Below are 24,079 nucleotides of genomic sequence, written 5' to 3'. Positions count from 1 at the left end.
ATTACCGAATAGGATTTTTTTTCTTACAGAAACAATGCACTCCTCATTTTCGAGCTGCAGTGCCTTTCTTTATTTTATGACGACATGTAGCACGCGAGCCAAAATCAATCACACACTTCTGAGAATACGGCCGCAGATCAGTTGCTGCTTCCTAGACCTTGTTACAAAGATGCAGCTACAAAATTAATCAGGGTCATCTCTAAGAAAGGGTGAGCTTTATTTTTCGTTTTTATTATGAATCAACGCACAGAACTTACATGTGTTCCACAGACCAACCGCATTGTAAGTGCTCTAAAGACACGGTGTTTGGTTAGCGTTTCTAACAGCATTTTATTACAGATGAAACGCCCAAACATGCGTAGCTTGAATATAGCATTATTTCGTTGGCAGTACCGACGACTACTTTACTCTTTTATATGTAAGTTATATCACACAAATAAGGGGCCTGCGAAAATAGCCCACCATGAGGAAAATAATCTGTATTTGGACTGAAGTGTTCTTCCTTCCAAAAAAAGCGCCGACAGGTCATTGAACCCCACAATCACTCAATCACTGAAAGACCATATATTCCGAAGATATTCCGAACAAAGGTCGTAAACGTGTAAACAGGCTTGTATGTTTGGAACTCAGCACTGCGGTTCAACTAAAAACGGAAGAACGAACGAGAACGAATGATGCGCTAGAGAGAGCCCGCGAAACTTATAACGATGTGTCTGATGGGGCAGTTTTACAGCGAAGCTGTCTATGGACACGGTAAACCCGTCGGGGCCGCGATCAACCCGCGTATGTCGGCGCTCCTCGGCGCAACAGCGCGAAGGCGCTCGTGCCACTGCTACGCGTTCGTCGTCGTCGTCTCCTTCCAAAGCTGGCTCCGTTGCCGCTCATCCTTCCAGCGTAGAAGGCAACGGACACGAGTGCTTCGACGCTCGATAAGCGAATTTACGAGGAACGACGCTGACAGCAACGGCGGAAAGGCGACCGTCGGCGTCGCGCCGCCCACTTGTCATCCCAAGATGAAGAACGAGGTCGTGACGCGGCGCGCAAGCGTCTACGTCGCGCCAACCACATGGCGCCAACGACCCCGGGCTGCCTGAAGGAGAGCGTGCTCGTGCTGCGCAACGGCGTCGTCTTGCCGATTCGGCGACCCGAGAAGAGGAACATGCCCGCAACGCTGCGCGCAGGAGACGGCGCATACCCGACGACACTGGTCGCAACGAAGGCGCACGAGGGTTCCACGGTGTCTACGCGAGGTTCTCTCCGAGATTTCGGAGTTCAAGTCGACGGCTGCCCCGGCGTCGTGTGCGCCCGTCGCGTCGACTCGGGAGCTGATGGAGTTGCCACATAAGTAAGGAACGACGTAGCCGCCTCCGTTTGGCCGTACGATGTTTCGTTCACCACCCAAGATCTGGAAAGCGTGGCGTTTAGTGCCAACGTGTGCACCGCAAAGACGGACGACGAGACGGGTCGTTGCCGCCGCGTACGTTCAATCTGGCGCTTCCAACCGCGACGTAGAGGACCTTATGAATGACCACTTTGGATGGCTGCTCGATCCGGCCGATGACGACCACACTCCAGTCCTTGTCGTTCGCGACTTCAACGTGGACGTGTCGCAACCAGATGGCAATTGGCTGCCTTTGTTTGTGCTCGAAACGGTTTGGACTACAGTGATGCAGTGATCCCAAGGTGCCAACGACCATGATGTGCTGGTGTTTGGACCTAATCTTCGCCAAGAACCTGTCCATCGGCGTCACCTAACCCTTGACCGTCTACCATAGCGACCAAAAATCTATAGTAACTTGAGTGAGATAACAAACAACACCGAAATATTTTTGTATCTGTGGGTTTCATATTTAGATAAAACATGGGTACAGCTTCGCTGGTCATCCCCCTTCATAGATTGGAATGGCTTCCGAATTTGTTTCCACTCACGGTTGATTTTGTGTTACCGTTTGGCAGGGAAGAGAATGAGTGTGGTATGGGACTGATAATTTCCTGTATTATCGGCATCTTCTCTTCAGGAAAGTCGTGTGTCAAACCATAGTTGAAATCACGAAGACATAGGAACTACTCTATGCTCAATTGTATTGCCAAGTGCATCTTTGCGAGGTCTCTAAGGATACATTGTATGGAACTTCAAATCACAAGTTATGAAAAAGATACGTGCTAAAAAATAGTGTGGTAGATGTAGCGTTTCTTTGTCAGGAGCTAGTCGGAAGTGGAGCAAACATGAAGCAGTTTACATAAGTTTAACGATACATGGCAAGAGGATTACGATCCTTCTTACTCTCGGGGAGGCTGACCCCTGATCAGAAACTGTGCATCCATGCGAAGGAGGTAGCTCCATAATTGCTCGATTTGATGCTTCATAATGACGCTAGTGTAGTGCACGATCCTGCTGACTGCCTTCGGTATTCAATCGCCTGTGCAGTGGAGCCATGACAGCGTTCTGCCTGCCACCGTAACCATGAGCGTTGTAAGCACGATCATTCGCGTTCAGGCATATCACGTGTGTGCCGACCACAACGTGCTGCCTGCAGTGGTCCGAGCGAACAGGATAGTGCAATGCAAGCTTGAAACCCTTAGGGCTTGCTTCTGTCTCATCTGCTACGCAAAGTGAGTAGCGATGCGTAGAAAAAGCTGGTGGCAGTGCCCCATGCCAGCGCCGTGAGACGTGTAATAACCTCCAGGACGCTCTTTCTGCAACCAAGAGGCAGTTGCAGGGTGTGCTGTATACCGCCAACAAATAGCCTCAACGTATAATTAGAACACAATGTGGAGATATTCAGATTTTCGATTGTTGAGCTTTCGGTATTATAGACACAGAGAATAATACTTTTATTGCGATTAGGGCAGTCCACCTTCTTCTCATGCATGCATTACTAGAAAAGTATACACGAATTCCTTCAGTAAAATGGGGAAAACCTTGATCGCATGTAACAGAACTTTTGACTGTTTTCGTATTTCTAACATTGAGGAAATCCCAGTGCTTACGAACAGAGACGCGCTGAAGACATCGTTCCGCAGATGGCTAGAGGCTTGAAAACCCTGCGTGGTGATCTAGATATACAAGCGCCTTTCTATTTCGTCCTTATGCTCTACGAGCAAACACTATCAATAAATTACGTCATAGCACACAAAAACACGCAGAACTTCACGAGCTTCATTGGACGGATAGCCTCATTATGTGCTTGCCGGATGCGACGTGGTGCAGTGGTCACGGTGCAACGAACTCAAATTAGCGGGAAGGACGCCTCAAATACCTCGTTTGTTGCCGACAAGGAACGTCAAGGATGTAGCTAGGCTACAGTGGCGATATGCGGACATGAACCATATCGCAAGAGAGCAGGACTCACGAGCACTCAATTAGAAAGATGGAAACGCATGTAATGTCGAAGTTGTCACCACAGGACGTAGTCCATGAGTTTTATGCAACTTGTTTTTAGGCGTCCGACACACTCGGTACGTAATTCAGGTTGATAATGGATGGTGAAATCAGATCGTCAGCGCTTATAAATGCTGCACTTCGCCGAAGTGGTTTCTATTCCAGGTTCACACCAACCACAACGAAGGTCCTTGCAAAAAGGCTGGAACTATAGGTGAGCTGCGTTGCTTTTTCTTATACGGGCATTCACAACATATATCAGTGGAGTGCAGTATACATGCAAAAGCACCCGCCGTGGTTGCTCAGTGGCTATGGTGTTGGGCTGCTGAGCACGAGGTCGCGGGATCGAATCCCGGCCTCGGCGGCCGCATTTCGATGGGGGCGAAATGCGAAAACACCCGTGTACTTAGATTTAGGTGCACGTTAAAGAACCCCAGGTGGTCTAAATTTCCGGAGTCCTCCACTACGGCGTGCCTCATAATCAGAAAGTGGTTTTGGCACGTAAAACCCCATAATTTAAAAAAAAATTTTTTTATACATGCAAAAGTAAATGAAACGAATTCCCAGATATTATCGCAATTGACTCTCTGGTGTAGGTGAACAAACTGAAAATGCGTATGTCGCCTGCACTTATTCTGAACTCCTTTCATAGGCTGATATTTGATGAAAAGAATAGTTGTCGCTTAAGTGACACGCAAAATAAGGGAGAAATGTTCTCGAGAATACGACCAGGTTCTCGTCCTGTATAGTCAATACGTCTTCTTTGTGGTGCACGACTTTCTAGAGGCAAGTGTCTCTCGGGAATTACTAACTACGCCAAGGAATTATGACTGTGTTGTCGGAATTTGGCGAGACAAATTACCTTCTGTCCTCGAATATTGATTTTTAGTTTGATTACAATCATTTTGTCTTCGACATGAACGTGTATCAACTCGCATCGCAGGTGAAGAATAGAGAACCTTTTTTTGCAGAATAATTGGGCTAAATATTACTAAAGACACTTAAGCAGAAAACTTCTCATTCTCGTGCACGCATATGGAAAAAGAGTGAGTCCTATAAGAATATGTCAGGTTGAATTAGTTACGGTTTAAAACAACGAGAAGAAATCACACGTTATGGGACGCAATACTGGCGTCAAAGTGATCACACTGCGCTCCTTATTTAAGTTCCTTTGTGTGCCACATTAGGCAATTATCAGTAAATTTTTCACCCTGAATCCGCTTTAAAGGACCTATAAATCTTAGATACCTTGTTTAACCGCAATCAGCTTTCTTGTGATCCTCATTTCTAGGCGTTATATCTGGCTCCCAAAAACGAACATACAGCGCCACAAAATATACTGAATAGTACACGTGAGTGCATTGTGTAAATTTCATGCGCCAGCATGTAGCGAAACAGTGCGACAGTGCACCTGTATATATTTACTACAACGCATAAGGCTTACGAGAATGCTTTATTGCTCATAATTGGGCGTGAGACCACGTAGTTTTGCTCATTTAAGAAAACCATCCATGTGGGCCTTTGTAGCGTCGAAACTCTGCGCGGTACACTATACTAAATTGTCTCAAATTTCTTGAAAGGCCTGCCAATTTCGTTAGCGTGTTTTGATTAGGCTGTTACGACGCCTATAGTATAACCTAAACCGACGCGTATCAATAACCTAAATTGACCGTTCGGAGCGAGCCAGGGTTGTTCTATTTGAAATGTCTTGCATGCTGCCGCATATTCCAAACCACAGGTGCGTCAATTAAAGCTATGTAGCAACACAAGGTGTTGCCAATGCAACTACACGAAGTGCCATTCTCGTGTCCAACCCCAAATGCGAAGTGACACCAAGACAAAATATCTCGTGCCATAATTACTGCACCCCAGTTGAAACTCCGTTGTGTCCTTAGGATTCTGGCTTCAAGTTCATTGCAATGACTCCCCATCAAGCAACCGCGCTCGACAAGGCGGTGTTTGTTGTGGATGGAGCGCTGTTGATTGCGTACATGTGTGGTTACATACCCCTCCTGACGCATTGGCACATCTACTAATCGGGGGTTATAGTAAATTGAAAAAAAAAGGTCACATGCCAATTTATGTGGCATAACCACTGACGCGAACTGTCCACTAAGTCATACAGGAGTCAGCACGCGACTTGTGGCCCATTATATAGTGCACAACTTCCATCACTAGCTGAAATAGGTATCTGCCCTAATGCGGATGTAAAGTTGCCAAAGCATGAAAATCGTCATAAAATTGCGTGTGCTACAGAAATGGTGTTGCATATTCTCTAATGTACGCGACCAGCAGCGATTATTCTGCAATGTGGAGCTATAAATGCGTAACGAGCAATATAACTTTAGCTGTGAGATCAGATTCAAGTGAAGACAACTGTCCTGTTTGCTATCATTGTGTTTGATGTGTTGCTTCAATTTCTGCACACAGTGTCGCACTACAGAGAAGTAAATTTTTCACTCACACTGTGCAGAATAACCATTCTACTTCGCCGTTACTCCAAGATGAGAGCTGGAAGAAGTGCTTGTGAATAACCTGAGTGCCTCTATCAGCACATCTCGCACACGGTACATGTTTTTTTCTCTATAAAATACCTAGGATGTGATTTCGCCTGGAAGAACAACATCTAAATTCACCATAATAAACTGTGTCTGCACTATTGACCCCCATCTCATTGCAACTGCTTTCAACTCGTATTACAGCGAAGCTGTTTATGGCTGAGGTTCCGTCAACAAATCTGTGTGAGCAAAAAACTCATCCTGAGCAATGGCTCCTTCCACTGCTCGAAACGTTCGTCGTCGTCTTTTTCCACAGCTGCCTCCGATGCATCATGCTATCGTTCCCATACTGCACCTCTCTCTTCGAAGGCGCTGACGGCCCTGACCCACTGAAAGTCGGTGCAGCAATTCCGGTTTCAAATTTTTTGCCTCAAATTATTGCGAAATGAAAAAAAGGAATGTATACCACGAAAGAATGCGGACGTATAAAAATAAATGTGTGGGCATACTTTCCGTCACAATGACCAGAGGTCAAGGCAATAAATGTGTTCATACCGTCGCTCAAAATTCCGTGTGACCTCGTTGTCGTGTGCTTCATAGCTTCGTTGGTCTTCCACCTTCATTGAGTGGAATGGCTAATCATTTTATTCAGTCAGCCGTATATACAGACTACTTAGAGCCTGAACTGAAAGGGTGGATCTCTCAGTTCAGACTTGCGACTTCCAATGACTCAAGCATATCTTTGCCAAGTGTCTTGAACATTGTTTTAAATTTATATTCTAAAAATTGGTTCGGTTCCGGTAACAATCATAATGCTTTTTTTTTTTTTGGTATGCGTTCGGGTTGAGCAGGTCGATTACAGCGATATTTAATAAATCCCGCCAAACTAGTACCGTTCCGTAAGCATAGAAAGTGGCGAAAGTAGTGCCCTTGCAGAATTCTTGGAGTACACAAGAGCTATCCAACTACAGACCAATTTCAGCTGGAGTGACGGCGAAGTAATATCAACACTACGCACGGTGTCAGTCAGACACGTATCCAGGGGGGGAGGGGCCGGGCGCCCCCCCCCCCCCTCGAAAGAACCGGTGCTTCACTGGCCGGTGATAATGTCGCGAAAAGCCGCGAAGACACGTTGTAGTGGGGCTGGATCAGAGTCTCTCCCGTCTCACTAGAACCTGCTAAAGCCTGTGTGCCCTGTGTAGTCTTCACTAGCCAAGTGCTAGCCGTTTACTCTTCAGTAAATAGTCCCCGTAAGATCATTATTGAGTTCCTTGAAGTCAACTATATTTTAACGGCCAACCAGAGCATGGATTTCGCTGTGGCCTCATCACCATTACGCAAATGCACACATTTGCCATGCCCTAGACCTAGGCCTTCATATCGATGCCTTATTTGTAGTCTTTCCCAAAGCCTTCGATACATGTACGTTCCAACTTTATTTACAAGCTAAATGGTACTCTAAATAACCACACCCTAGTAACCTGGTTTGCTAGTTTTCTCTGAAATAGGTCGCAATACGTCTGTTTTAACTCAGGAGAAATCACATACGGCGGCCGTTACTTCTGATCCACAAAGTTCAGTTTTAAGCCTGGTTCTCTTCCTCCTGTATGTAAATGACCTTCCTGACAACGTTCTATCACCCAAAATCTGTTTTTCGGTTCATGACAATGTTATCTATAACGCTATTACTACTTCTGAAGATCAGGTCGTATGGAACATAGCGTTTTCCAACTTTTTTACCTTGTGTAAGAAGTCAGAGATAAATATTATTTCCACAGAACTATCTCTACGCCCTCCTCAACACGCAACACACAATTCTGCCTTGATTTATATCTAATGGGTTTTTCCTGGAAATAATACCTAAATATAGGTAACTTGGCATTATCTCCACGCACGATTTTTCTGGTAGAAACATATTAAAAGAACCTCTTCTGATGATCTTTCACATCTAGGTGACCTAAAGCATTCACTGCGCTCAGCTCCTAAAGATACAGAATTGCCCATTTATAGAACTGTAGCGCGTCCCACTCTTGTATAAGGTTTTGACTTTGGAGCCCATATTGGAAATACGACCGGAAAAAACGAGAATCAGTGCACAAAAATAACCATTTGATTTATATACCAGTATTACGACAAGAACTTATCCGAGTGTTCTAATCTTCCTTACTTAAAACCGTCTTCCTTATGAGAGTAGAACCACTCCGAAAGCCTTAAATTGTTTTACACCACTGTTGCATCTGAATGTTGCTCATCTTTCCAATACATTAGGTTTGCTAAAGCGTCTCCTACAAGGAATTTTCACGCTCTTAATATTGACACGTGTACTTTATCGGGCGACCACGTTTGGCCGCCTAACAAATGTTATCGCACAGCGCGGGACGCGCCTGCCTGTATCCGAAGTTTCTGGAAAGTTATTGATGCTTCTATCCACTGTCTGTTGTCGCCGAACCTTGTGTTATCTGATTTCATCGCTTGACACGAATGGTGTAGAACTTTGTAGAAGGCATGCGGGTCCCAACGATTAGTCTGGAACATTCGATGACTGCTGTATAAAAGCCGACGCGCTTGACCCGCTGATCAGATTTCCGACGATCGCCGACTGTGTTCGCCGCTTTCGTTGTGCTATAAGTGTAGCCTGTATTGTGGGCACAGGTTCGCCCAATAAAATCTAGTTTTGCCTTTCACAGTATTGCTACTGTGTTCTTAACGTCACCACCACGTGACAATATTACACCTCTGTACGCGAGGACTGACCAATCAAAATATAGTTTTTTCCCCGATCCATTGAAATGTGGAACCAGCTACCCCCTAACTTTCAAAATTTGCAATTTCTCAAGTTGGTTATTGGTGCCACGGGTTGCATACGTTGCGATTCTCACGACCGTGTATTGCGAACGTATGTATGTATGTATGTGTGTATGTATGTATGTATGTATGTATGTATGTATGTATGTGTGTATGTATGTATGTATGTATGTATGTATGTATGTATGTGTGTATGTATGTATGTATGTATGTATGTATGTTTGTATGTATGTATGTATGTATTATGTATGTATGTATGTATGTGTGTATGTATGTATGTATGTATGTATGTATGTATGTATGTATGTATTATGTTCATTGCATTTCTTTTTGCTTGCGTGCTAGCTACCTTTGATTTTCTGGTACCCCAATCATGCGATAACCCTCTTAAGGTTGCTACGTATATATAAGTAAATAGGCAAACAAATAAGTAAAATTAAATAAAAATTTTTGACTACTTTAATCACCATGCTAAACATTCAGGCGTTTTTCTTTAATTTCACGTTACGATTTGCAACAACGTAGCTTTTATTTTCGAAGTTATTAAAAATAATTTGAAGGCTGATATGCCACTGCTTTCCGTAATTTCTTTTATTCCTTTCAGCACTTCACAAGAACTAAGCTGCAACGAAGTGAGAAAATCTTGAATCGAAATGGCTGCCCTCGCCATTTCTCTTGCAATGCTCTCTATGCTCCAACTTGGCAGCACAGCTCAGGACTACCCCATGTTGGTTACAGGTGAGGGAAAGGATTGTTTTAGCCTCTCACGAACTCTGACCCCCATTTATGAAAGGTATGCTTATGTCACAATGATGTTTACTGAGCGAGAAGAAAGAGGTTAAACGAGGGGCCCGACTTCGTCAGTGTGTGTCCCTCGGTTAACGCCATTTGTTCTCCTTCATTACATAACGAGGGTCACGAAGCCGGCAACACTGATGCCTTCAGGTAGTTTGTGGGGTTTGATTGAATGGTTGCCTTCACCAAAAAAAGATCACGTACTCGTGACCCTTGCGGCAGAAAGAATCTTCCTCATCCGACGCCAAGGTTTGCGAGTGTTTGCCAAGGTTTGTGACATAACACTGCCACGGTTAGTTCTTGTAGTAAAGCATAAATACCCAAGAAAGTGGATCGAAAAATGGCGCCGGCGTAGTTTGATTGGTACAGCATCCCACGCGTAATGGGAAGACGTGGGATTGCTCCCCACCTGCGGCAAAGTGTTCTACCATCCACTTTCACTTGCTTTAATCTAAAATTTATTTAATTAGAAAATAAAAGTAATTTCCCTTTGTTGCCCTTCGTGTCAGCGTCTGTTGACTGCTTATAATATAATGTTTACTGAGATTATTTGAAACACTAGAGAAAACATTTTTTCCCGGATAACTAGAAACTTATAATGAATACGCTATTGATAAAATATGCAACAGTGAGTAGCTATCGAATATTTCTAAGTTGCCATGTAGTCTCAATCGGAATGTTGTTGCAGTCTATGAGAACGCACTGAATAAACTCGCGACGACGAAAACGACTTCGTGAGTGTCATTTGCGGCTCACCGGCCGCGTTCCGATGTGGTCATGTTTTGTAACGTGGATCGTTCAAATAATGCGAAGTCCCCCACTATAGCTTACCTGATATTCAGATTGAGGTATCGGCGAAGAAACGACCAGTTATAATCAGTACTAATCGGTAAGGCATAGCTCTGCAGAGTGTGGGTTGGAAAGTTACATGTCTATTTCGTTTTTACGGGTCAGTGTCCGTGTGTGCCAGTTTATGGATGCAACTATAAACGACCAAAGTGTTTAGCCCCCCCCCGTGAAGCAGTTGATTACCAGAATATGTGCCTGTAGCTGATGCATACGCGAGCTCCCAGTCAAGGAACTTAAACGCAGGGCACGGCAGGAAATGAAATGAAAGTCAGGACACCAATAGGAAGCAGGCGTGTCACTCCACTTATTTGCCATCAGCCAACTTTTCATATTTCACATGTGCCACACATCTCTTTTTCAGAGCACGCTGCGACAACGCACCGGATATTGACTGGACAGGAACTATAAATTCCTACCTGCGGCGAATACCAGAGACGATCACCATGCGAAGCAACATGAGGGAGACCTGGATACTGGGATTCGAATTCTCGAAGCCAGAACTGGCGGGCCTCGGAAGCCTGTGGGCCTACAAGCCAGCCCACAGCTTCTGCGCGAGCAACACCACCTTTCTTGAGGCTGTTGTTTTTGCCGATGATCCACTGCGCATCACTTTGGACTGGAAGAGCTGTACCGGCGTCAGTGGGAAACTTGGAACAAGGGTAGGCAACTTCTTTAATATGTTTAGTTTCATTAGTGAGAACAAATAACGGAGAACTTACTGTATGGTTACGAGTGTTTTAGGTGTTAGCCGCGGCGCGGTTGAGGTGCTCTTGCCCTCGAGCCCCAAATGCACACCCCTTCCCCAAATGCACCCCTCCACCCTCCATCTTTGAAGACTGCTGGTAAAATCCGTGGGTTCCGCTGCTACACGATTGAGCGTGTAGCGTTCATGGGGCGTCCGGTTCGGCTAATCGTTTTTTAATATTTTAACCCGCATGCTTAACTGGACACTGCAGGTGCAATCAATACTGACAGCGCGTCTTTCGAGATCCTCTGATCTTAACGCGGGTGCTGCGCATGCGACTTCTTTAAGGAACGCACGACGCTGCCACGATACTTGTTGGCACTGTTGGTGCGTTCCACCGCCCGTGATGCGCGGAGGGAAACGCCACCGGCTTATGTCCGTATCACGGCGCATGTGCAGCAACGCGATGGCCGACTCGCCGGCGACGGTGAAGCAGGCTTCAATCGCTTCGCCAGCTTCCAGAAATGAGTTTATTTTCTTAAGTCCAAAGAGAACCACGTAAATTCGGCGTTGTAAATGAAACAGCAGATATATATTAGAAAGTTCATCTAGAGTGGCAAGTTGGCCCTCGTGCACTTTATTTGTTTTAAATCCTGCTGGACGAATAATAAAGGGGGAGAGAGTGTGGTGACGTGACCTGTGCAAATGCCCAGCGCTACTGTGGCTATAACGTCACGCGCGGCGGAGGTGACGGCGCGCCTGAAGCATCGGTTGCAGCGCATGCGTGGGACGTGTGGCGACCGCTGCGACGCTTGTGTTGGCGTAGTGTGGTGGCGTATGAAATATATATATGATTTCGTAGTGCATGTAGCCCATGCATGCAGCCTGCAGAGCTTCGCTGGTAATCCGTCCCCATATGGATGCGGCGAAGTCACGGATTTTTTTTGTTGGCTGCTTGAAGTGTATGAACCTCCCATAAAAAACAGGGTGACTAGACAGTGCAGCCATGTGAAAGAACTGAGTGCGTTTTTCAGCAGCTTGCACTCAATAGTGGAATTCTTTAATGTGCGCTCAGCCAAGTGTGCTCAGCGAAGGGCGTGCTCTTTTTATCCGACGTGGTAGCTCCAATTCAGGTCTCTCCTGGATACTTCGCATTGAGCAAATCATTCAATCAGTCATTCAGTCAGTTAATCAACTAAACGTAGATATTAGAAACAAGACTGTGAAACTCACCAAGGAGGATAAGGGGACGTTATGCTGCGGTTGAAAGGCAACTGGGCCCTGTCACTTGCCCCGTATTTGGTCATGTGGAGCGAAAGTAAGAAATCCGGAAAGAAGAAAATGGAAGGATGTGTTCAAGAACGTAAGTACAAGAGAAATGCGAAACACAGAATTGGGATTGGTGTCACAGCAGCAGTTAGATGGGAAAGGAGTGCAAATTACGCAGATTTTGGTGTCTGTGGAGATTGAATATTGAATAAGTCGAATATGCGGCCTTCTTGGCTTCGTCTTGGTCAGAGTGCAGCCAGAGAGAGAAAGAGAGCAAATAATAAACGAAAGGCAGGGAGGTTAACGAGGACTGAGCCCGGTTGGCTACCCTACAGATTAAAAGAAGAGGAAGTCCACTGGGGATATCGATCGGTCACTCAGTCCGGATCACAGACGGTGACTCAATCCAGTACCTTTAAAATATCGTAGCAGCAATTTCGTGGCCTTCTGTAGCTGCGATATGCAAGGCCATGGTCCCAAGATCTTGTTCAAGGTGAACGGTTACTGGCTGCCAAAGGAAGCTATACCTTTACCAGAGTCCTTTGGTTAACCTCAACACAGGGAGTAATTGGGATAGCTGGTAGCTTTGATCGTTGGAACGGTAATTGCTGTCCGCGTGAGGAAAAAAAAATACGCTGAGTGTTTTTGGGAGGACCGGCAAAAATTTTTTAAAGATCACCTGTGGCAGGTAGCACAGTTGTGGTCTTCGAGCGGGATTAGTGAAAAGGTGACATTTTTCGTACAAGAAATCGAAATGCGAAATTGTCTAATCACAAAAAAAAAAAACGACTAATAACATTCTTAACTAATTACCTTACAGCACATGTTCCGATATACACATTTTATCTGATGAAGTTCCAAAGCATACCCACTTAGAAAGAAATCTGTAGATGACCTCATTTTCGAGATATGCGCCATCAAACATGCGGTAAAAAGGCAACCTCGGTACATTTGTGGGGTCTTCTTTAAAAAAACGCTTTTTTTTACTAGGCAGATCGTTCGCCTCCAGTCAGGTGAAGGCACGTAATCCTTTTTTCGATATCTGTAGCCATGTGCGAGGCCCTCCTTCAGAAATTGAGCGGTAAAACGAAAACTGGGACTATTTTCCGAATCGTAAGGCCTGAAGTAGGGCCGTATGTGTCAGAGTTCTACAGAATCTAAAAAAAATCCTGCCGAAAACGTACAAAATGCATACTTTACTCTGCGCGACAGGCAAGGTGGCAATGCTATGCCCCCGCGCTTCTCTGCCGCTAAAGAAATCCCTCTCTAAAAATAATCATGCAGGACCTTATGTTGTGTGTAGCGTGGGCGTCGTGTGTGAACCTCAGCTGACGTCCGCAGAGTTCTACATTTGCTGGCTATATCTATTATCTAGCACGATAACATGAGCTGTCTGTTAAGAATAAGACAATACCGCATTCACCGGGGCTTTCTGGGTAGTGTTCTTGTTAGCAGTTTGCTATCTAGCATTTGAATTCCGGGAAAGAGCTGAGATTTGCATCCGCAATAGATAAATGTTTCATACCATATCAGGAAAACAGATAATACCTTTATAAATGACACCTCGGAGATGCTGGGTCGTGCTGAAGGAAAGATTCAAATCCTTCGAACCCTTACCACACCAACGAGCTTTGGGAGAGAGCCTTGGCCAGCTCCGACCTCGAGCATCAGCAACGGCTGATCGCGAGGGCCCAGGACGCGGCCCGAGCTCAAGGCAATCTGGAGTGAGGACACCTCTCCAAAGCTGCATTTACCTAATAAAAATGTTTATTCTCTTTACAAAGACTGCTAATATATTTTTTTAATTGCATGGTTTTCGATATGATACCATATGCGTGACTGTTTGTTCGTCGTGCAATCTGGGAACCTGCCTGTAGTCTATACATGCACTGATGTGGCTTCTAACACAATTGCCGCATATCAATTCAAGCAAAGTATTTGAAGCGAAGCTTTCTTTCCAAGCCTTCTCAGACTTTCAAAAGCATGGCTGCTGGGTGCTCCTGCTTCGCCTAATAGTTTATACTTAAAGGAATCAAGTCTCGCTCCCCCCGCAATGTAACCTGGTGCTCTATCAATTTAGTTCTAATCACACGTATACTCCTATTGTACCAACGGCAACTAGCTATTTGAGAGGATCGCCGTGTTTGCCATACTGCGTAGTGCGAGTGTGTGGGAGCACAGCCACAAGCACCCGTTTCCTTTACGCCAAGAGACACGGGAATAAAACGCGCAAATACAAAATATTTTTGATTAGCTGCGCTACGAAAGTACATATGAGTAAATTTCAAGCTGCGTGTAGGACGTGCATAATGTATTTAGCAATGACATCTTTGTTTGCTTTTTTTTACGATTCCTAGATCTCAAGCAGTCAGATGCGCCTCTACTTCACCGCTAAGCCAACACCTGAAGGCCCCTACCGGCTGCAGCTTCACCACATCAGAGTTGACAGCCTTGAGGACCCGCGTTTGTTCGCGACAGGAGTTAGCCCAGCAGTGCACAATTTCCTGACTGTCCTCGAAATCGCCGGGATGCCGCACCTGCAGCTGTTTTGGAACAGGTTCCTTCGTGTGGACGCTTTATTCTTTATGCCTGACGCCCACTAGATCCAAAGGAATTCTGCCAAGGCAGGAACTTCACCTTTCAGAAAACAAGAATTAATAAATCGTAGTCACTTTGGCTGTCACGAGCTGACAGCTGAGAATTCTGTCAGAAGTATTTTACATAGTTTTTTCATGATTATAGTTTCATGGTTTTCATGGTCATGGTTTTCATGGTTAAAAAATAAACAATGAAATACTGCTACTATTACTACGACTTATCAATGGCTGCAGCACGCAGTAAAGAGCACAGAAAAAGCAAGACCGGATGGTCCTGTATGAGAACTAAGATGTCTGTTTTGAACAGTAATGCAAAAAACAAGCTGTTCCCCTTGCCTCGAGAAAAACTGCTTTGTTTTATAATATTGGACCCAGTCCGTATGTGCGGCATTCTATTGCCACCTGAGTAAAGGTGGTCTCTTTAAGCAAAGTGCCGTGGTCCCTGAGCCGAATGTAAAGGCGACGTAGCGTCAGTTCAGTGCTATGGCTTCCGCTGATAAACGCTTCTTTTTACGACTACTAACAATTGCAGCATACATAATTTCATATGTGCCTATTAGTGCACCAAAAGAGTCACGGGTGCAGCTTTCTGCTAAAGGCTTTTGCAAAGTTGATAAGATAGCGCATCGCTTATTCATATTGGGAAAAGAATATTATGGGAATCCCACGTGATGTGGGCGACGGTTTGAGCGAAGGTTATGTTAGGGTTTGAGAAGAAAGCTATTGCTGTTTAGAGACCATTTCCGAGTGTTGAGCACCCGGACAAGTTGACAATAGTTTAACAAGAAAACGTCTCGCTAAACATAAACTTCTGGACTCAAACAGCAGAACCCACGCACGACGACGAAGAATTGACGGCAATGAAGTAATGACGATGGTATGATGACAATGGGAGGACGCTGGTGGATGACGCGAAATAATGACGATTGAGGGACCATGACGGTATCACGACGAATGTATAGACGTAAACCTATGAGAACGATTCTGTGACTGCGACACAATGACACCGACAACCTGACGATGGCAAGATGACAGTAGAATGAAGATGGTCTGATTGAGGTGGTTCCATTTTTTTCGAAATGAAGACGGCAGCAAGATTACGACGGCGCAGTGACCGTCCTAGGAAGACGAGGAAATGAAAATATTGTGAGGACGACCGAGTGAAGATGGCAGAACGGTGATGGTGGCATGATAACGATCGGGTGATTACAATGGAATCAAGCCTGTAATATAAATATGCCGGCATGGCGACGATAGTGTGTTTGAGTTTGAGTTCACGTGCGCACTCGCATACATCACAGGTCACCCCAGGCTTGCTCTATTTGCAGTTTATCCGGTAATAGTTAACACTATACAAAAAAAAAACGCACGCATCTAGCAAAACAAAAAGGTACACTGGACGCCAGCACCCGGAAAGTGGCAGCCAAATACATGAAAAACATCGCTTGAAGAAAAAATTGACATCGTGCCGGAAGGCCACTTTTGCAAGCGGTGGGACACCCTCTGAGCGTAGGGAATTAGAACAAACAGTCTTCTTACAGCCGTCTCCTGCTTTGGCACCTCTTCAAATTTCACTTGAACTGCCCTGGGAGTGGTCTAGGCAGCGGCAGCAGTCAGACAACCTGGATGGCAACTCTTTTGTTGGTCCTAAAGCTTTGCGTAAGAAGAATGCTGAATTATGCTCTTCCGAGTTTCGTTCACAGCCGAATAAACTTGCGAAAGATATCCTGAAATCCTCAGGACCTCCACTGGTTCTTACTGCATGACGCTGCAGCCGTTCAAAGAAGCTCCGAACACAGCAACCCTAAAAGGATGGTTGTGCGGTTCAGTTCCACTACATTTACGATTCAGTGCCTTACCTTCTATCTGTTTGTGCTCTTGGAATGACTCTGAATAGATTCCAAAGTACAAGTGATTTTTCCATAACTTGGGAGCGAATGCGCGCGGCGCGCAATTTACCACTTCTAGAGGGCATCACATTCTATAAAATGTTCACCTGACCTCAGTATATATGTGTTCCTGCATTTCTCCCATCACAGAACTTCGCCCAGCTCATGGCCCTCACGTCACTGGTATAGCCCAGGAAGAATTGATTGATTGATTCGTATATTGAACAATTCAGAACAACCTCGTAGTTATGAGACGCGCCTTGTTGAGGGGTGCCACAAAAGACTTGACCACTTCATGTTCTTTGCTGGGCACCTAAATCAATATGGACAAAAGCATTATTGGAGTTATTTCCTGTGAAAATGCCGTTACCGATGCCCTTAATCGATGCTCCCTAAAAAGCTGCACTAATGTAGTTGGTACATGTAAGTAATCTTGGTTAAAAATAGTAAGATCCTCCGTAAATGCAGCTGAAAACACTCGCCGGATGTGGCATGTCTCCGTCTTGGCGTTCCAACGGATGCGATTCCGAGGCAAGGTCGACATCAATCAGTCGCTTGTTGCCGGCAACCGGCACCCAGGAAACGCTGCTGCCTCCGGGGTGCGTTGCAGTCGTGGATCATATCGCGCAATAGCGGGGTCTCTGCAGCTCTCAGTTAGTCGCGGAAATGCCTTCAGCACCGAGATTGCCGCCAGCTTCAAGAGATTGCCTATGTGCTTTACAAGTTGTTTTGCCGAACGTCTGGCGCGCTCAACATATAACGCTGGTTGTTGCCAGCTAGGCGCAACCGTAGTTCGGCCATTCAAAGCGCCGTACAACGCCGAGCTGAGTTCAATGCTAGCTTCGCACGGAACGTCACGTGACTTTGCTGTCACATTGGAAAGAAAGGCGAGCAAACTGACTTTCGTCATGCGGTCATCAAAATGTCGGTCAACACAGTTGGGTATGCGTCAACATAGAAGTAGTTGCTTGTACGGAAACAACAGCAATATATTGCACTGCGTGTTGCATCAAAAGAGATTATCGCGATCACTAAGTATTAACTTGGCTGCTTAATTGATTATTATGGCAGGTATTTCATAAAATGTACGCTTCTCAAACGTCAATTTCAGGTAGGTTCAGAACTTAGGTTTAGCACATTTCTTGCATCTACGGCAAATTCAAAGAATAAAGCAGCACGAATTTCGAATATCTTTTTTACAGTTCCGCTCCGTTTGCAAATAATAACTGCATGCCATACCCGTAAAACATACAGAGGTGGGTAAGACTGAACTATTCCAGCATACATCGCCACTCATTTCTGAGTTATGTTTAATTCAAGTAGAGCCCATCACAACATCATACAATAACTGGCTCCGAAACACGTTAGCATCAAAGCAAGCACACAAAATTTTTTATTTAAAGCAGTTGCTGCCCAATATAAATTTTTTATGCACGTGTCCACGGTTCTGGAAATATATGCTACAGGCTTTATATACAATATTTTTAAAACTGCGTCTCATGCGTTGGCGCTAAGTAGGCTTGTATAAGTGAATTTACAGTGCACGTTAAGGATATTAAGAGTACACGAAATTTACGGAATCGCCCATGGTACGCTACTTATTGAACAGGTGTCTGTGCTGCTGAATAAACTGGCGGGAAAGTATGTTATATAACCTCAAAGCACCCACCTCTTTTTGGCTTCACTCATAGTCTCCATTCACATTTTACTCCAATATAACTGTTTCAATCTCCCGCTCAAGAATAGATAAAGTTCCTAACTCTGACTTTCGCTATCGGAGCGACAGCCTAGTTTTGCTGCTTGAAAGTTATCATTGTAAATAATGTTCACGCTAGACACGCCTTTGCTTCTGTTCTTTCAGTAGATACAAACACAGTGCTGCGATGTGCTCGAAAATTTCTGAGCCGTCATGGCTGCCCTAGCCGTCAGTCTGTCGTTTGTCATCACGTTTCAGCATGGCAGGGCTGCAAGCGGATATCCTAAACGTGTCGCAGGAGCAAAATGTGTTATCTGAATTCGCTATACGTTAACATACCTTTTTAAGGCGAAAATCATTATTTGCCTGCTTCAGCTATTTTGTGCCTGCCTATCCATCCATCCATCCTTCCATCTATCTATCTATCTATCTATCTATCTATCTATCTATCTATCTATCTATCTATCTATCTATCTATCTATCTATCTATCTATCTATCTATCTATCTATCTATCTATCTATCTATCTATCTATCTATCTATCTATCTATCTGTCTGTCTCTCTCTGTCTCTGTCTCTGTCTGTCTGTCTGTCTGTCTGTCTGTCTGTCTGTCTGTCTGTCTGTCTGTCTGTCTGTCTGTCTGTCTGTCTATCTATCTATCTATCTATCTATCTATCTATCTTACGCAAACTCAGTGGTCCATGTTGTGTACATGCTTGGGCCGCTAGGCATCTGCTCCTGGTCGTGATGCCGTTGCGGTCATTTCATTGTCGTCATTCCAGCTTCGTGATAACTTACTCCCTTCATGCTGTCATAGTTACGCCTTGCACACCGACCCAGTGGCCCAAGTTGTCTAACAGCTTGGGTCACTACGTAAGTGTTTGAGGTCCTGATGCCGTCTTGGTCATTCCATCGTCCTCACTGCAACCTTGTGATCCGACAGTCGTCATGCCGTCGTCGTCACGCTGTAATTTTATTATCATCACTTTAGTAACATCTCATTGTAAGTATGTCGTCGTCGTCATCCTGCTTCGTTGTCCCATTCACGTCAGTCTTCCTTTACCGGTGTATTGTCATCATACTGTCGTCATTCGATAGTGTTTATGCCGTTGATGTCATAGCATCATCGCCTGACCATCGCTATCATGCCTCGATTATCGGACCGTCATCGCGATGTCGTCGCGCTCGTGCCATCACGGCCACTCCAGCTTCGTCATCCGGCTCTCGTCATGCTCGTCACGCTAACACCGTCATACAAGTTTCGTAATAATAGTCATTATCATGGCATTGCCAACATACAATCTTCATCTCATTTTTCTCATTGGGTTGTCGTTCAATCGTAATCACTACATCGTCTTCATGCATTTTTTGGGACTTCTGTTTAGCCGAAGCATCTACTACACGTTTTGACTGGTTCATATCGGAGAGTCAACTGGCTTTACTCAGAAGTTAAAGCAGATTTGCCGAGTGTCTGTGGCGGTGCGGCCCTGTTGGACGAGCAGGAAACAATGACCCTCGCGTCTCTGAACGTTACAGAACCATTGTGCATTCAGTTTACCTCAGCCTGCAAAGAGGCAACGCAGGTGAGGGATTAATGGGTGTCAAAACGCACCTTGAGCATTTTTCAACAGTACAAAGAAATTATTTTTGTAGATTAACTGATACAATCAACTACGTCTTCTTTTATAAAAATGAATATGTTTTATTGAACTTCAGCAGCAGGCACTGCTTTCGCAAAATACTAATACATGTTTGAAAATAAACATCTCAAAATTCGCCATTGATTAGAGTCATGGAATTCTACTGAATTATAGTTGCTCAATGCAGAAGAAATTGAATAGTGTTATCTGACACACTACAATAAAAATGCTAATGGATACAACTATCACCTCACAAGATACACAGAGTTAAAAAAAAGCATACGTCCTTTCAGGTCTGTATATAGATACGATCTTGTGTGGCATCCCACTATAATTCAAGTCTGCTTTGTCTGCGAACACTACGGCAGTGGCCAAACTCATATATACACAATATTCCTTCGTAACTTCTATATAGGGTTCACAAATGAACAAGTCCACGCAAGAAAGTGTCAGTGTGAAGCTAGCGCATAGGTTAGGGTCCGCCAGGACTGTGCATGGAAATAGATTAAAGTCCATTCTGAATGCTATACATTTTGATTTTCAGTGTTTATGTTACGCGTTTAGATAGCCGATTTCTAAGGTTCTGTTCTTTATTTCTAAACTTGCAAGGTTATTCCAAGCAAGCTGCGCATCTACTTTGTTGCTGAACCAAAACATGAGGACCCTTACCGGATTCGGCTGCAGCACATGGAACCCGACAGCCTTTACGACCCTCAGGTGTACCTGACAGGAACAAACCCATCAATTGCTCGCTTCGTGGAAACTCTTGGAATCGCAGGCATGCCCCACCTGTAGCTTATCTGGAGCAGACTCATTCGGGTGGTTGCAATGGCACTCATTGGAGGCGACCTGCAGGTCTAAGACAAGCTTGTAAATAAAACAAAACAGCGATTGGTCGCCAAGATATAGCAATATACATTTGCTTTACAACACGCAGGTTCCATTTTTGACTGACGTGGTTTCATCCATATCTTGGGAAGCTACGTCGTAGACATTAGCACGTGACAAAAAATTACAGATAGTTTGTGTTTTCTTTCTTTTTTCGCCTCAGTGCTCCATTCAGTTGATAGTCGGCGTTCGTGTTGTCCACTTCTTTAAGGCATCAACTGAAGATTGTTGTTACAGAAATAAAGCTCTGTTTACTTCTGATTGTTGCAAGGGTACTTTTTGTTGCTTGATAAATGTCCTGGATCCAAAGTGATTATTGCTGGACTAGGTCGCAGTGCATTGATGCTCGATTTTTTGCAAAACTTGAAGGCACTGCTCATCACAAACAGAGGAGATCAAATTCCTTGGTATTACGGTCATCTTAAATTACTGAAATCTTTAGGAGTAGGCTTAGCTAAGTTGTTCTTGTGAATTTTCGATGTATTTATCTGTGTGCTCGATCGCATAAGCTCACCATGACAATAATAAGCTACGGCTGTTTACATTGAACTTCTCAAAGCATCTTTTGTTGTTGCTATCGTTGTTGGTGTTGGTGGGGAAGCAGATTACAGGGACCGAGGTTACGTCTACTACAGCAATCAGCGAGTCGGGAAGCACCAAAAAAACTGAGAACCGTTCGGACCTATAGCAGGAGCAGAAGAAGCTCTTTTTTATCGTGCTTCCCTTTCTCGTGTAGTCTCGCAGCTTGAAGCACGAGGCACGCGTACCGCAGGGTGCCATGTATAAAGGGTGGCCGAGAAAGACGACGATGGCTGTTACTGGGCTCCCCCCCCCCCCCCCACACACACATACCATTTTGTTGAAGAAGAGCAGGGGTGGCCTCGAAACAGCTTTCGATGCTGGGCGATCCTGTAGATACGTCATTTTATCGCTTGTCAAATCGTTGAAAGCGGATAATGATGGCGAGGTCACTAGGCAGGCTGATCGCTGCTAGACAGATTAACGAAAAGTAAGGACAGCATTTCTTTATCAAATGTGCGCCGATAGGCTGCACCAATTATTACAGCAACAGCTATCAAAGGCGGAGTATTCATCGTCGACTCGTTTGACATTCACATCTTCACCTATGTTTTGAATGCTTACACGTTCAGCTACGTCTCACATAGGGGAACCTGCTATGCTTTTAGTTGATAAGCAGCATTCATTTGCCATAAATCAAACGAAGCACCATTTGCTCCTTCATTTGAAAGTAACCCTGTTTCTTGTTTATTAGAAACACAGTATAAATGCCGAATTAGAAGGGCTGTAAGTGAAGAGTGACGTAACTTTTTAAATGATTTGAGCCTGGAAAGATGGGCAGGCGATTCACAAAGCGATGCCAGGAAAGCGAAGCCCACGCTAGCACAATCAATTCAGTACAGGAGGGAAGAACTATCGCTACTTGGAGTTCATTATCTTTCGCTGAAAATACAACTACCGAGGATTGCCGCAGTACGCACTGCTAACAATATGTGCCCTAAAGCGGCCGCAAGTGCAACCCGTAGTTTGTTTCTCAATCGCAAGAGGTCACATTTATGGCTGTGATGGCGATTGCGAAAGTTGTAGTAAGCCATCTTCAAAAGTAACCTTATTTTACGCAATATTGATGCTTTTCTTTAATTTTATGTATCTCCAGACATTGAGAAACCTGTTGAAAAATAGATTATGTGCCTAGCACAATTAGTTTGGGAGTTATAGTGGGTTTTCAAACCGGTTCCCTCGCATTGAGAAATTCAAACTTATTACTATTTTTGTTGTACAAATATTGCTCAAAGCACTTTTTTTTTAATTAAACCTTGTCGCCGAGCAGCCACACGAACAAAAGTAGACTCTAGGACATCTCATGGGTGGTCAAGTAATGGAGCTGGTACAATTGAGGCTTCTGTGTTGTTTTTACCGCGTGAGCTGTAGTGGGTTCATTCCAAAAGCCGTTTCAGTTGGCGGTGGTGTCTGCCGCAGCAGTTGTTCGGTGGGATTTCTCATTTCTAGATAATACCCGGTTCCCGCCGGAGTCGCACCCGAGGCCGCTGCTTGGGAATCAGCTACGCTAGCACGGAGCCACGCGAGCGCTTGCTAGCATGCTCGCGCACAAGGACGCTCAAACGCCTCCTTGTACGCGAGTACCCATGCGACGTGATATGCGCGCCACGTGGCGTCGATAAGTGCACATTTTACATTGCAGTTGCACATGATAACACAAGGTAGAACGCCATTTAGTAGATGCACGGGTATTTGCACAAGACTGTAAAAAAAAAAGGTTTCAGAAAGAAAGACTAGACACGAGAATGCTATAAAAATAATTATTGTGTAGCTGATTAATTCAAACTGGCTAGGTGACTATGTTACCCCAGCATTTCAAAGGGGATTCCAATAAATAACAATCGTCACCATGAGTCATTAGTATCCCCCCTTTCAACGTGTAAAAGCAGGCTGGTTAGGTGACTATGTTACGGCCACGTTTTAAAAAGGATGCCGATAAATTGTCCTCATCATTTGCATCATATCGTGCCGCTTGCCTTGGTATTTGACATGCGGGCCACGTACCATCTATACTTGCGCCTTTGCAATGTAGTGCAACACCAGGTGCAATGCCCCGTAGCAGTTACATAGGTAGTGGTGCAAAGGGGAATACAGGTCTTGAGTACGAAAAATATTATGAAGATGTGCCAAAATTGAAGTAAGGCAAAACATGTACGGCATGCCTGATTAATTCTCGCAGGCTAGCTGACTATTTGTGGTCGCCCCCTTACAAAGGGAATGCCCTTAAATCCTCGTCTTCACCTTTAACACCATATCGCACCATTTCAAACGCGATGTGAGCAGCGCGTTGCGTCGCGTTGGTACGGAGAAGATTTGCATTGCACTTCCGTTATACTCAACCAGGTGTCGCAGTGGCATGCTGCATGTAGTTGGACTTGGTTAACGAAAGCAGGCTAGGTGACTATATGCTACCACCTCGTTTCAAAGGAGATGCCAATAAACGATTAATATCATCATCATTATCACCAACACAGCTAGGCTAGCGGACTATGTTATCGCCGCATTTT

The 24,079-nt window shown here is 44.8% G+C and overlaps 1 protein-coding gene across 2 annotated transcripts; it reads left to right on the top strand.

The window, feature by feature from the left end:
• The first annotated feature begins 1,026 nt into the window (after window positions 1-1,026).
• On the top strand, window positions 1,027-15,091 carry LOC126533801 (uncharacterized). Of its 2 annotated transcripts, XM_055072391.2 has the most exons (5): window positions 1,027-3,596; window positions 5,856-5,949; window positions 9,290-9,423; window positions 10,693-10,988; window positions 14,641-15,091. In XM_055072391.2, exons 3-5 carry the CDS (start codon window positions 9,339-9,341, stop codon window positions 14,884-14,886), a joined length of 627 nt encoding a protein of 208 aa, XP_054928366.1. In that variant the 5' UTR covers window positions 1,027-3,596; window positions 5,856-5,949; window positions 9,290-9,338; the 3' UTR covers window positions 14,887-15,091. The 2 variants fall into 2 exon arrangements, with proteins under 2 accessions (XP_054928366.1, XP_050036961.2); XM_050181004.3 differs by lacking the exon at window positions 5,856-5,949.
• The last annotated feature ends 8,988 nt before the right edge of the window (window positions 15,092-24,079 follow it).

The sequence above is a fragment of the Dermacentor andersoni genome, chromosome 7, assembly GCF_023375885.2.
Source record: "Dermacentor andersoni chromosome 7, qqDerAnde1_hic_scaffold, whole genome shotgun sequence".
NCBI classification, from domain to species: domain Eukaryota; kingdom Metazoa; phylum Arthropoda; class Arachnida; order Ixodida; family Ixodidae; genus Dermacentor; species Dermacentor andersoni.
This window is presented reverse-complemented; position numbering and strand designations above follow the sequence as displayed.

Excerpts from the sequence above, each read along its gene's own strand:
- LOC126533801 (XM_050181004.3), top strand. The coding sequence starts at position 9,339 with ATGGCTGCCCTCGCCATTTCTCTTGCAATGCTCTCTATGCTCCAACTT. Across the intron at positions 9,424-10,692 it reads CTACCCCATGTTGGTTACAG|CACGCTGCGACAACGCACCG; the intron begins GTGAGGGAAAGG and ends TCTTTTTCAGAG. Across the intron at positions 10,989-14,640 it reads GTGGGAAACTTGGAACAAGG|ATCTCAAGCAGTCAGATGCG; the intron begins GTAGGCAACTTC and ends TACGATTCCTAG.